General features: G+C 38.1%; 1 protein-coding gene across 1 annotated transcript; it reads right to left on the reverse strand.

Moving 5' to 3' along the window:
- Positions 1 to 919: 919 nt before the first annotated feature.
- Positions 920 to 13,581, reverse strand: OPN5 (opsin 5; the record flags this gene model as incomplete). The annotated part of the gene is made up of 7 exons (XM_083350855.1): positions 13,519 to 13,581; positions 12,342 to 12,527; positions 9,155 to 9,274; positions 6,076 to 6,246; positions 5,178 to 5,512; positions 1,531 to 1,772; positions 920 to 983 (listed from the first exon to the last, which is right to left on the reverse strand). The coding sequence occupies exons 2-7, from the start codon at positions 12,478 to 12,480 to the stop codon at positions 920 to 922; spliced, it is 1,071 nt and encodes a 356-aa protein (XP_083206981.1). The 5' UTR covers positions 12,481 to 12,527; positions 13,519 to 13,581.
- Between the last annotated feature and the right edge of the window lie 1,422 nt (positions 13,582 to 15,003).

The raw sequence follows: 15,003 nt of genomic DNA on the forward strand, positions 1-15,003 counted from the left end.
TTATCCTGTACTCAGCTTCGCGTCTTCATTCCTGCACCAAAGAACCCGCTATTTAACAAAAGGCTCACCAGGAAATATAAAAGTTGCAACCTTCTAGGCTTGAGGATAGTTCATTGACTTAAGGGGCCCTCAATAAATTAATGGAAATGTATTTAAAATACTGAGAAAGTAGCAGCCAAGGACAAAATGTCTGTGTGAGGCAGTGATCGGCTGCTGGAGGAGAGGGCGCTTGCCAGGCATGGCAGCCAAGAAGAACTAGGACCACAAGTAGAATGGAAGAAAGCACTGGAGATCATCTGCTCTAAAGAGCTGAAAACTGCCCTGATTGAAAACAAGTTTTGAACTGAAGGTGGACAATATGGGAGTAGACCACATAGAGGATGTCCTCCTTTCCTGCCCTAGGGAAGTAGTAAGTGGTCAATTCCAGTGGAGGGCCAATCAGAAAGTATGGAACTGCCTCTCTCTTTGCTCTGCAGCTCTTGGCCAAAGGCGTCCTTTGCTTCTCTGTGTCATGTGACTGTTGCTGACAGGCAGCATTTCATTGAGAGGAAAGACAAGGGATCAACAGGGTAAAGTATATGGAATCTAAGCACCAATTTACTATGTTGTTTACTATAGTAATACTATGTACTGTACACCTATTTATTTGTATTCACTGTAATTACTTTAAGGTATGTAAAATAAGAATGATGCAGGGAGCCTCTTTAGCTAAAATACAAACCTGGTTTGTATTTTGGTTACTTTTTAAAAAAAATATCTTTGATTAGAATAGAGAAAACTAATATTAGGACCCTGTGAGAAAATATAAGCCAGGAAAATAACTCTAAGATGGAGCTGGCGTACTTTTAAGATGATTAGGAGCAGAAGCAGCTGAGAAAGAGACCTGCTTATCGGCTGGAAAGGTATGCATTCCCAGCTCTTAGACAACATCCAGCTGAGTTTCAGTCATCACGTCAGACTTTTCTGTAGAGACTACATACAGCCTGCAAAAAAAAGCAAAAAAAGAGAAAAGATGGATTTTTTCTGAAGATGCTTGACAACATTTCTGATACATATACCTAATATTAAAGGACAACACTTGAGTGTCCCATCCATTCCTGTTGCTTGAGGGCTCCTCATTCTTCAAAGACCCACCTTAGGATCAGACCCTGGAGCCATTCAGCAGAGGTCACTGTGGCTGAGCTACATCTTACACCAAAAGTTCTCGCTGAAATCTCTCAACTGCAGAGTGAAGATGAGAGAGAATGTTCAGCGAGAGAAAGACTTTCAAAGGAAACAAGCTCAGAGGGAACTTCTCCATAGCTATTTCCCTTCTTATATTTTGTCTCCTTGGGCACTTTTCACAATCAACATCCAGAACAGAAACCCCCTTGAAGTGAAGAAAAAAAGAAGGAATATAAGAGTTTCCTTGTTTGTCTCTTGGGGATAGACTGCTTTTTTCCCCTTTTTGCCTCACCCTCCTGCACATGTCCATTGCATGAAATCTCTAGTGCCTTTCAAATATTTCAGGCCACTTCTGAAAACCCCTACCTGGATTTCTTCAAGTTTTTCTTCTGCGGTGGCCTAAGAGCCCCCGGCTGACAACAGGCTGATTTGCAGTTGATGACCTGGTAAATAATAGGGTTGTACATGGCAGCTGATTTTGCAAGCAAAGTAGGCACCACCGAAACTTTTATGGGAACCGAATCTCGTTTTCCAAAAGCTGACCATACTGATACAACTGCATATGGGATCCAAGCAATTAGAAATCCTGCACAGATCAACATTGCCACCTAGTGAGAAGAAGTGCATAACAGACGATAAGACAACCAGAATAAGAGAATAACAGAGTTGGAAGAGACCTTGGAGATCTTCTGGTCCAACCCCTTGCTCAAGCAAACCATGTCGACATAACAAAAAATAATTCAATTATCACATAGAAGTCACTGTATTCTTGGAGATTTTTCTCAATCAAGGGAGAAAATTACCACAGAATTAATGACTAAGTTTGTGAAAACCTATTTCCATTCGGCATAACAAAGAGGTGCATATGGCCTTTTAAAACCAGGGCAATCATTGGAAAACAAGAGGATATATTCCTCTAGGACATATTCCCTCAGAGTTAAATCCTGTTTGATTCAGCAGGAAATATTCCTAAGCGCACATATGGCTTCAGCCTAAAAGATTATGAATGAAACAAGGCAGAGAAATAAATTCAATCAATGCAACGAGAATGAAACCACCTCAAATGAGATTAAAACTACAAGAGATGTTTGTGGTTTCTTATGTTGTTCTGGAAAGTGATGAAACAAAGGACTCACTGTTTTTCCTATCACATTTGTCCTGAATAGGAAAGAACAACATAAATCACTTTACCCATGCGTAGTTTATGTGGCCTATTTGAAGTTTGGGGTAGAGATGTGTTAAGAAATTATGCTTGCCATTTCTGGGAGCCTGGCCATCATATAAAAACATACCAATAGATAACAATATAATGAAGAGTATCGTTGACAGACTAGATCAGTTTCTAATTGGTGGTAGCAATTCATTTTAAAGATTTTTTTTCTAAAATAAAATGAGGAAGAATAAGAGAAATAATAGATTTTAACTGGGTAAGACTACAATCACTTGAAGATAATTAGGATTCTCTATCTGACTGGATTTTGTGTGTGTGTGTGTGTGTGTGTGTGTGTGTGTGTGTGTGTGTGTGGTGTGTGGGGGTGTAATTTGTCCTGAAATATTTGCTTCTGTATATACTAAAGGGCTATAAGATTTCCACTGAATTAGTGTTTGAAGAAGCTGGTAAGTTCAAAGAGAGCTATATCTAAAGTACAGGATCTGGTTAGTTGGCTTCTTAGTAAATCATCCAACTAAAGCTTAAAGTGGAATGAAAAATTGCCAATTTGAAATGCTCCAGTTCAGTGGTGGGATTCAAATATGTGAACAACCGTGTGTGGCTGCCACTTCCAGAAGTCCACTCTGGGCTGGGCAACAAAAAATTAGCTACCAGTTCTGCCAAAGTGGCTGAATCCCACCACCACTACTCCAGTTGAACAATAAATGTAATAAATGTTATTTTTAGATTAATATGTGAGAAACAGAACTAATGGGAGTAGACTTTCCTGTCACTTCCATGTTGGAGGCCTTCCTTCTCACTACAGAAAGTGCCTTTGACTCATTTTCAGGCATGCCTCCTCTGTCCTTGGCCTGGCCACGGACTGCCACAGCCACCAGCTTTCAGTGTAGCCTTTGAGTGATACTCTCGTGGGAAGAAGAGATGGGCAGCTGAGCTGCACTTTTAATTCAATTGTATTCAATCCAAGTTCAGGAGACAATCTACGCTAATGCTTTATCTCAGTTCTGTTTCTCTGCCTTCTGGTTTATTTGTGCTGAATATGATTCCCTCTGTACTTCTTCTTCTTCTTCCCCCTTAGATTACTTAAATAACTTGTATTTTGCACTTTCTTCCTTCGACGAAGTTGTGTGATACCTTTTACAGTATTACAATTTTATTTTTCCAGGGAGAGAGGTTTGAAAATAATGTTTTGCCTTGTTTCTCCATAGAAGAAATAGATTATTTTGTTATCTAATTTTACCTTCCAAAAGACAGAAGCAGATGAAAAATGTGAGGTTCTTTCCTGTTGGCTTTTTTGAATTAGCTGTTTTAGATTCTAAAAGTTTAGTTCCTAAAGAAGTATTATTTATTTATTTATTTATTTATTTATTTATTTATTTATTTATTGCATTTATATACCGCCCTTTCCCTGAGGACTCAGGGCGGTTTACAGGGAGTTAAAATCAACCATACAAAAGTTAAAACCCAATTTAAAAAGTAATCCTGTAAATAATTTTAATGTCCTCCTCTAGTGCAGGGTAGGCAACCTTGGCTCTTTTAATTTTATTAGATTTTATTACTTTATTTATTTATTTATTTATTTATTTATTTATTTATTTATTTATTTATTTATGACTCAAGGACTTCAACTCCCAGAATTCCTGAGCCAGCATGGCTCAGCTTGGAAACCTCTCTCTTTCCCCTCAGCGTGGCTGGCTCAGGATTGCTGGTGATGACCTATAAAGCCCTAAATGGCATGGGTCCGGATTATCTTAGGGAGCACCTGCTGCCAGCATCAATTTCCCATCATCCTGTGCGCTCCCACAGGGAGGGCCTCCTTAGGGTACCGCCGGTCAGTGAGTGCCGGCAGGTGATCCCCAGGGGAAGGGCGTTCTCTGTGGGCACGCCTGCCCTGTGGAACGATCTGCCTGTGGAACTCCGGACCACCCCGAACTTCTTTTGTTTCGCCGGGACCTAAAAACTTGGTTATTTGATTTATCTGGCCTGGACTGAGGGGTTTTAATTTTTAAACTTTTAAATTTTTAACCTTTGGGCTACTAATCATTATTTAATCTTATTTTAATTCTATTTTAACTCTTATTTTGTCTTTTAACTTTGCCCTGTAAACCGCCCTGAGTCCTTCGGGAATAGGGCTGTATATAAAACTAATTAAATAAATAAATACTCCTAAAGCCAATAGAGGGAGCTTTTTTTTTTTGCAAAAAAAAGTGCCAGAACACCGTTCTGAGCATTCTATGAGAAAAAAAGCCCTGCATATAGCTATCAAACTTTTTAAAATGTAATTTCAAATAAAGGCACACACACCATTTCACACTTCATCTCCTCTCTCACAATTATACACTATATGCTACTGTGTGATATTACATGGTGCTGTAAATGTGATGTATTTACACCACTGCAAATCAGCTTGGGGGAGATTTAGTATTATATCACCAGTAAAAGGTGATGGTGCATTGGGACTGAGGAGACTCTCAGGCTAATTTAATATTATGCAATCAACTTTAGGGTTTAAAACACTTAAGAAGGAATCAACTTGGTTTTCCCCAGAGAAAAACTCTGGCAGAAAAAAAACATATCTCCAACTAATCTTCCTTTCAAAATTTAGTTTTAAGCCAGATTCTAGATGAAAAGGCACAGAAACCTGACGTGAAAGGCTAGTGGCAGGCAGAGGAATGGAGGAATGGAGGAATTTTGCCAAGTTCAGTTTATTTTCCCACTTGTCCAAATTTCCCTTTATTTCTCACACGTGGTTTTTTGTTCATGCTGCTGAATTTTGTTCATGCCTCTCTATTCAGCCCATTCTTAAACAAATAAAATAAAATTAGGGATTGTTTGGACTTACCTTAGTTAGCTTTATTTCCAGTTCATGGCTATTCTGAATCCTGCTGTCATAATGAGCTACATCCTTGCTGGATGACTTGACCTTTGCTATTATTTTAATATAGGAAAACACAATCACAGCAGTTGGGAATACAAGGCAGAAGAAAAAGATATTGAGAATGAATGCCTGCCCTGCCGATGAGCCTTGAGCCAGCCACCAGTCCAAGGTGCAGGAGGTGCCGAAGGGTTCAGGAGCATAGTTTCCCAAGCCAGCAAAGGGAATGGTGGCCCAGAAGGCAGCATAAGACCAGATAATGCCTAGGCAGATAAAAATATGGTGTCTCTTCAACCAGATTCCTAGGAGAGAAAATTGAAGCTGTAATTGATTTAAGTATGGGCATACAGGTGGTCCTCAACTTATGAACGGTTGCTTAATGGCAGTTTGAAGTTATGGAAGACCTTCTAAAGCTACTGATGACACAGTCCCAAATTACAGCTGCTGCAGTGATCCCTGTGGTTGTTCGACCTGAGGGAGATCAGGGATGGGTGGTGAAATCATAAGGTGAGATGTTTTACTTAATGGCCATTGTGACATGTGACCATAATGGGTAGGCTCCATTATAGTCACATCTCAAGGACTACTGTACTACAGACACCCACATCTGTAATTGTGTCTGCACATGCATATATATGCAGACACACAGAACAGAAGAGAAGCAGTGAGTCAAAGAATCAACTCGCCCAGGAATTCAAGGATGGGCAATTTGTAATTGGAATCTAAATGAAAAAGTAGTAATTAAGACCTGATAAATCACTCAAGTATAGACTATTTCAGAAATTATCTCACAGAGCTGACTAGGAACCCTTGAGTGCAAACTTCAACTCATCTAGGGAAAAGTTGTATATAATGTTCTACTTACCATAAGCTAAATAGCAGATTTTGAAATACCGATCCAGGCTGACTGCAGTCATGGTAATAAGGCTTCCAACTCCAAAAAAGAAGCCAGTCCATCCATACCAGCGGCAGCCACTCCAGCCAAAGATCCAACGGTGGGAGAAGAAGGCAATGATACTAAATGGCTTTCCTGTCACTTTAAACGAAAGAACAAATGAGAGGTAGGTAAAGGTCCAAAAGAATAAAGAAAAATGAATGTAATCCATTTCAAGCAAAATAAAAATTAAGAAAGAAAGGAGTCAAGTCAAGTCGTCAAGTCAAGTCAAGTCAAGTCAAGGAAAGGAAAGGAAAGGAAAGGAGGAGAGGAAAGGAGAAAGGAAAGAAGGAAAGGAAAGGAAAGGAAAGGAAAGGAAAGGAAAGGAAAGGAAAGGAAAGGAAAGGAAAGGAAAGGAAAGGAAAGGAAAGGAGGAGAGGAGAGGAGAGGAGAGGAGAGGAGAGGAGAAGAAGTGGCAGAGGGAGGGAGAGGGGGAGGGGAAAGGGTACAGGGAGGGAGGAAGAAAGAAAGAAGGAAGGAAGAAAAGGAAGGAAGGAAGGAAGGAAGGAAGGAAGGAAGGAAAAGAGGGGGAGGGGAGGGCAAAGGGTACAGGAAGGGGAAGGAAGGAAGAAAGAACCCATTTCAGGTTCTTCCAATTAGTTTATCTCAATTCATAACTGAAAGGTGGGAAAATATTACTTTTGACCTTCACATATGCAAATTAAAGTAAAGGCTGTCTTACAAAGTAATGAATATTATGATAGATGACAGTGGAATGACAGATTTGCCTCAGCCAATGTTTTGCAGGCCATAAACGATCTATGGATATTACTGATCTATTGAGTTCAACAATGCTACCTAAGTGTTGTTTCTTCTGAGATATATCTGACATTTATATGTCCAACAGAGCCATGCTAGAATGTATGACACAACAGAAGTAAAACAATAACAACATGTTATGTAGATTTGAATTCAACATTTGAAAATTCATTGGATTGGATTGGATCAGATCAGATTGAGATAAGCAACAATGAGCAAAACTGGTATTATTTCCACTCAAGGGTACTATTATCATCTTCTATCATTTACCCTCAAACCTGCTCCTGAAAGCAGGGATTTCCAGAGCAAACAACTGGAATAATATGGAATATTATGAGGGAGGACAGCAATGGAAAATCTAATTCCATCAACAGAAGTGCTTTTGCTAAACACTGAACATACCTTTGTATAGATCTGTTTTTCCTTCATTTTTTTCTTTTCCAATAATATTTCAGTAACTTTTCAACACCTCTGTGCAAGGACTTTGCATGCTTCATAACTTTCAAGCTAATTCCTCATAGATCATTTAATATACAAAATGGAAGGACTACATATTTAATCATTTTTATTGAAATTAAAGAAGCTAAGGTTTTTCTTTTACTATATAAAAGTCATACATGACTACATGAATAAATTTGGTACTGGCTATACAAATAATTGAGTTTAGAAAATAATTGCTATAATTAACTATTTCTCTCACTTCCTTTTTTTACTTTTTTAAAAGGAAATTATAATTAATTGCATGATCTGTTGTAGGGTTCTTTGAATTGCACAACTCAGAAGTCACAAAATTAAATGTACTTTTATTCCAGTTTTAATTAAAAGCCATTAGTATGTTGTTGTTAGTTGAGAAGTCATGTCCGACCCATTGCGACCCTATGGACAATGTTCCTCCAGGCCTTCCTGTCCTTTACCATCTTCTGGAGTCCATCTAGGCTCACGCCTACTGCTTCAGTGACTCCATCCAGCCACCTCATTCTCTGTCGTCCCCTTCTTCTATTGCCCTCAATCTTTCCCAGCATTAGGCTCTTCTCCAGTGAGTCCTTCCTTCTCATTAGGTGGCCAAAGTATTTGAGTTTTAGCTTCAGGATCTGGCCTTCTAAAGAGTAGTCAGGGTTGATCTCCTCTAGGACTGACCGGTTTGATCGCCTTGCAGTCCAAGGAACTCGCAGGAGTCTTCTCCAGCACCATAGTTCAAAGGCTTCAATTCTTTGGCGCTCAGCCTTTCTTATGGTCCAGCTTTCACTGCCATACATTACAACTGGGAAGACCATAGCCTTGACTATACGCACTTTTGTTGACAGGGTGATGTCTCTGCTTTTTAGTGTGCTGTCTAGATTTGCCATGGCTTTCCTCCCAAGGAGCAAGCGTCTTTTAATTTCTTGGCTACAGTCCCCATCTGCAGTGATCTTGGAGCCCAGGAAAATAAAATCTGTCACTACCTCCATTTCTTCCCCATCTATTTGCCAGGAATTGAGAGGGCTGGATGCCATGATCTTGGTTTTCTTAATGTTAAGTTTCAACCCAAGTTTTGCACTCTCCTTCTTCACCCGCAACAAGAGGCTCTTTAGTTCTTCTTCACTTTCTGCCATTAGAGTGGTATCATCTGCATATCTTAGGTTGTTGACGTTTCTTCCGGCAATCTTAATTCCAACTTTTGATTCATCTAGCCATTAGTATAGTATGAATGAATTATAGAATGCAATGTTTATTTTACTGAATTTTTACTATTAAATTAGCAAAACATTCCAATGTTTTAATTGATCACATTTTATTTATCATTAATTTATTAAATATAAAGTTCAGTTGACTAAATGATCAATACATCTGAAGAAAGAATAAAGATAAATTTTATTGTACAGCATTATTTAGATTTTTAAAAATTATCATTCACATATTGTTATATTCTGTAACACCATTCCCCATTCTGGTGCCAGCTGTGTTAGACCATAGTTTCTAAAATTCCTAGCTAAGCCTTTACATCCATGATATCTGGAGGACACCAGATTGATGGAAACTGTTTGATATATAATGCACTCAACTGCAATATTGCCTTTACTAAATTCCAGATAATTATTTAAAATATGCCCTGTTTCAGTGATTATTTTCCATGCTGGTTGGTATTAATTATTTGTAAAGACAGAAATTAAAAAAAACATTGGTGGTGATGCCAAGAAGACATCACTATAGGCCTAGCTGCTTCTTACAGGGCTCCAAATTTTCATTTTTAATTAAGCTAAAGTGGAATTACCTGAAATCCCCAAGTCACAGACTGCTAGATTTATCGTCATGATCTCTGCTGGCTTGAGCTTCCGTTTCCGTTGTATAGCCATATAAATAACATATCCGTTGCCTAAAGTGGACAGGATCCCTACACAAAAGTAAAATATGACAGCAAGAGTGCCATCAGTGTGGACAGAGAAGACATCTTCCCAGAAATGAGTGTTCAGTTTCAAACATGGAGATCTTAAAAGAGATAAATAGGATTAAAAGATCTGAAGAACAAGAATTCTCTATGGCAAATCCAGTATCTTTTTTCTCCCTCTGAAAAGCTATATTTCTCTGTAACCAAAGTTTTGGAAGTAAAATATTGTATCACTCTCTTTCATGTATACCTCTCTGTATATTCATTTTCTTTCTTTCTCACACACAAAATAAAGGATGTATCTCTCTCTCTCTCTCTGTCTGTCTGTCTGTCTGTCTGTCTTTCTCCTCAGTATTCCAATGTAGGGAGGGAAATCACATTTTTAGTGGTAAAGATACAGTGACAAGAATCTGTCAGGGAAAGGTCACATTTTTTGAGGAGAAAGTAACCCTTTTAAAGTCTTCTAAAAAGCTTCCAATGGAACGTTTATTTAAAAGCATAACAGGTACCATCTTTTTGGAATTGCATCCAAAACACTACAAAGTCCTAACAACTACATTATTAAAGATAAACTTGCTTTTAAAATAAGCTCCATCTCTCCTCTTTTTCAAATCCTTTTTCATTTATAAGGTAGGCTACCCCAGCATGCAACTGCTGGCATAAATAATGTTCACATGTTCTTTGTTATATTTTATTTATAATTTTTGTACCTCTCCTTCCCTCCAGAAGTGGAATACAGTTAGTGTCAAAAATTATTCTCCCGCTTGACTATTCTCCATTCCCATAAAATAGGCACATAAATAGTTTTTAAAAGGCAGGCAGTAAATTGAAGGAAAACAGCTTTATGGAGGGGAACAGATTTCTGAACTAAGAAAAGATGCATGATAATTATAGGGAAAGAGTAACAACTTTATGAAAGAAGCAAAATGCTTTTGAGCTCATGATCCCACAAGAATTTGTTTTACTATGCTAAAATGAGCTCAGAGGAGAGAACTGTAGATCTGTACAACTTTTAAAACCTTATTTAGTTCAATTTCAAGGATGCCTGACTTCTTAATGATTCCAGGCTACTTAGAATTGAAAGAGAGAGATAGAAAAAAGATCAGTTGGAAAACTACACACAACTGAGAAAAAAAATACCTAAGAAACTGTGGGGACTTCACAACCATCCTCTTCCAAGGCTTGGGAGAACAACCATGTTTTTAATTATGTTCTGAATGATGGGAATTATTTGAAGCTCTAGGATGACATGCTAGAAGGCTGATGAGACATACTTTCTGGGTCTTGCAAAGTGAGCCTCTTTCATTGATAAGACTTGGAAAGCACCCACTCTGCCTGACCAGGCCCCGTGCCGCGAAGGTCTTTATAGAGTTAGAATAGTTCCTAGAAGCTGAGCAGCTTCTAAGCAGAACAGCTCACAAAACAGTGCAACAGACTCATCGCTCCTCATGCCACTACATTGTGAACAGCCCTATACCATTCCAAAGAGTCTTCAAGGACAGCACCATGTAGAGTGCATTATAGTAATCCACTCTTAGCAAGTTATGACATACACTATCACAGTTCCTGATGCTTTTTTTTTTATTGAAAAGTTTTACAACACAGTTTTCCTTTAAAAAACCCCCCTGATGCTGATGCTTCTTGAGTCAAAATAAAATAAAAAAATCAATGTTTTACAATAGTTCTCCCAAAGGTGTAGTATTTTCTGCCTCTTTCTATAGGCTTTTTATAATATGGGTATACACGTGTATCTATATATGCATGATACACATTAATTAGAAATTACATCGCATGTGGAGCAGATTTTCTTTTTTCCATGGAAGAAAAAAGAAATGTCCATGGAACCCCTGTTTAGATGGCAATGGAGAGGTTCCTTTCATGTTGAAGTTCCGGTAGTACTCGACTTACAACAATTCATTTAGTGACCTTTTGAAGTTTCAACAGCATTTTAAAAAGTGACCTATGACCATTTTTCACATTTATGACTGCTGCAGTATCCCCATGGCCAAGTGATCAAAATTTGCGCACTTCGCAACTGGCATATATTTATGACAGTTGCATTGTCCCAGGGTCATATGATCACCATCTGTAACCTTCCCAGCTGGCCTCTAACAAGCAAAGTCAGTGGAGGAATCCAGATTCATTTAATGACCACACAACTCACTTAACAACTGCCTTGCTTAGCAAAAGAAATTTTGAGCTCAACTGTAATCATAACTTGAGGACTACCTATACAATAGAATAACTAGACATTCTGCATTGCTCCTTTTTGGAGCCTCTGCTTTGGCTGCTGGAATGTATTGGGGCTAGTTGGTGGGAAAAGTACATTGGAATCCAGCAAACATAATTTTTCCAAAAGCACAATCTTTCTTTCAGTCTGTCTCAGTGTTCTGCTTTTTTGAGAAATTCCTACCCTGTGGATTCCACAGAAAGGAACATCCTTATAAAAAGCAGCAGGGTGAAAGAAAAAAAACCATGGCTTGCCAAATTTTCTTCTTTTTTTGAATGAAAGAGAGATAAGTAAAGATGTAGAAAAATTCTGCCATGAGCTCCTCTGAAAGCTTTGCTCCTAGAAGAATCTATCGCAGGATAAATGCTTGCTAACAAGCCAAATTTGATTAAATTTACCCTCTCCCTAAAAAACATCCCTAGACTTGGAGTTATATGAGGAAGATGGATCTCTCTCTCTCTCTCTCTCTCTCTCTCTCTCTCTCTCTCTCTCTCTCTGTGTGTGTGTGTGTGTGTGTGTGTGTCTATAGCCTTAAAAAACCTTGACATATTTGCCTCAGCCCCAAGCAATTGGTAGCAAGATTTCTAATTTTGGCCAATAGTTTCTAAGAGGATGAAATAATCCAACATGACACACCCCACAACTCTTTTAAAAGACAATTCTATCCTCCTTGTACAATTCAAACAGTACTGCTTTATGGGTTATGGTGTACAAGGAATCTAACAAACAATACTGTATAAAATTCAAAATTAAATCAACAGTAGTAGAGTCTTATCACAAAACAGATCAACATACATTTCAACATCTCCTACCAGAACAATAGATAAAACAGAACAATTTTACCTATTATTAATAAATAAATTCCAGCTATTATGTCAGCTTCCTTTGAGAGTTTTGATATAAAAGGGTCTGCATCTGGCTGGTAATGAGGAAGATTAATATCTTGGGATGAAGCATTTTGCCTTGAATACATTCCAGTCATATTGAAACTGATATCAGAGAAATAAAAGGCTACTGAATCACATTTATCTAAACAGGAAAAGAGAAAACAACAAATGAATCAAATAATGTAGAATATTGGAATAAAGTAAAAAAATCTGGCTCAGCCATGCTCCATTATGATTTTATAATGCATGGAAAGTATTATCATTTTAGTTTATGGTCATGAATCTACGATCCACCTCTGCATTACAGCAAAGAGACTATTTGCATTTAAAAATTGGATGTAGATTACTAATTAAACATTACATGTTATACTGAAAGTCCCTGCTTCCACACATTACCTTTACACCATATTATATTCCTAAGTTTGCTGATAATATGATACCAAGAAAATTTTTGACACATTAACTTTAAAATAATAATAAAAAAGATTTAAATTAGCACATCTGAGGTATACCTATGAGTTTGGGGGACTAAAAATTGGGCATTACTATTACTGTAGTGTAACATTAAGTAAAAATCAATAACAAAACCATAAGCCCCTCTCCATACAGTCTACATTGATGATGGATGGACACAACTCTGGACAATACTGCAAAGGGAGGAGGTATGGAAAAGGCATTCTTGCTGAACAGTGGATATGAGGAAGACAAGGGGGTCTTTTTAATGTGCCCAGTTTTTGTTGATACTTAGATATTTAAAATATTTAGAAATTGCTATCATATTTCAAGAACTATTGTTAATATTGCTAATATTGCTTATTTTCCTGGTCTGAACTGGATCCAACAATTAATATGTATTTAGCAATTTTCAATATTTCCACACCTGATTTACTTTTAGTCCTACCTGTCAAATTCTGTACCAAACTGAATTCTGGAGTAATACATGTTAGCAAGTTTGTAAAAAATCTTCATTCAATGAAGAATTCATATAACAAGCTGTATATTCCTCAAATAATAAGGCTTAAAAAGAATTCAGCCACACAGCAGCCAACATCCATATATACTTTCCCAGAAACTCCATGTATTTATAATCTTTCAACATTTTCTTAATGATAAAAGCGAAAATCTAAATGTACCTTAGATCTTTTGCTCTGCACGACACTTTCCAACTACACTCTACTCCTGATCTTCAGGTTAGAATTAATTCTTCCAGTCTTGATTATATCCAGGAAAGAATTCTTTGCCATTGGATGTGCTGACAGGTCCAGCAGTTGAAATACCTGATCTTAAGTCTTTTTCAGATACATCCTGCCGTTTTCACTCTGCTTATTGCCTCATCCCTCTCCCTCATTCTCTACTTCTTCTGGAGTTGCTTGAGATCCTGGTAGTTGACTTATGGAGCTGCTTACCTCTGAGTGCAGCTGAAAACCAGATCTGCCAGATCTCCGAAGAACCAATTACATCTTCCAGAAAGGACAGTAGGAGTGCACCTGCTGGGCATCAAGCACATTCAGGCAAGATCAACTACAGTTTGCCAGCTACAAGTCCTTTTATAAAGGTTGAATGTATAGCTTTCAAAAAAAAAATCAATGGTACATTAGTTTTATAGAATATAAAACTCCATATATAAAGACCAGTGGCCACTTGTGCAGCTAGCTTCTAATCATCTGAATGACTGAGGCAACTTCAGCAAAACTACATGGCTGTTAAATCACATCCAAATGCCAGTTTAATCCATCATCTGCTTGGAATATTAACTTTTATTTCCCAGGGATGAAATTACTATTCCCACAGGAACGTACTAGCAATTGGCGCGCAAAGGTTCTGGTCAGAGATGAAAAAGGCTAAATGCTTGTAGCGGATGAATGAATCTTCTCAACTTTTAAAGCCAGAGGCAATGCTTAGAAGCAGCACGATACAGTATTAGACGCTGATTTGCAGGAGGAAGATCTTGCCTTCTTTGGGATTTTCTGGGCCTCACTGGAAACATATTGCGAAATGCTAGTGGTTTCCCAGGCCTCGGAATGGTGGATGGATTCTTTGGGGTTGCTTAATGCTTGGGAGGGAGATTTTCTTTCCCAGGCCCTAAAAATAGCCTAAGAGACAAATTTTATTCCAAAAACAAAGAGCAAACTTTAAAAGCAGAGGAGAAAGTATGCTTCTCTTTGTTTTTGTTCATCTTTCTGGCACAAAGTCTCTTGAATGCACTTACAGAATTGTACTAGTCTTGTAAAATAATCCTGCTTCAGTGCTTTGTGCTAATTGTGGAATGAGTGCTTAGTCCTGATTTGCATACTCTGAAGCAAAGATATCCAGTGAGGTGAGGTAAGGTAAGGTGGGAAAAGGTAGAAAGAGTATCCACAGGATCTTTTTTAAAATTGAGGTGAGCGGTAGAACAAGAGGAGGAAAAACTGCCTTCTGGAAGGCTAGCAGGGTCAGGGAGAAAGGCTATTCCACAAGGCAGGCACCATGACAGAGAAAGGATGCTTCCTAAGGCCCATCAAATGGTATGGCTTCACCAATGGGATCTGGACCTGATTTGTTATCTATAGGGAGAGGAAACTCCTCAAAGAGTAGAGGATTTTACAGAGCTGTTACAGAGTATCTTATAAGAACATCTT

The sequence above is a fragment of the Vipera ursinii genome (assembly GCF_947247035.1).
Source record: "Vipera ursinii genome assembly, chromosome: 1".
NCBI lineage: Eukaryota > Metazoa > Chordata > Lepidosauria > Squamata > Viperidae > Vipera > Vipera ursinii.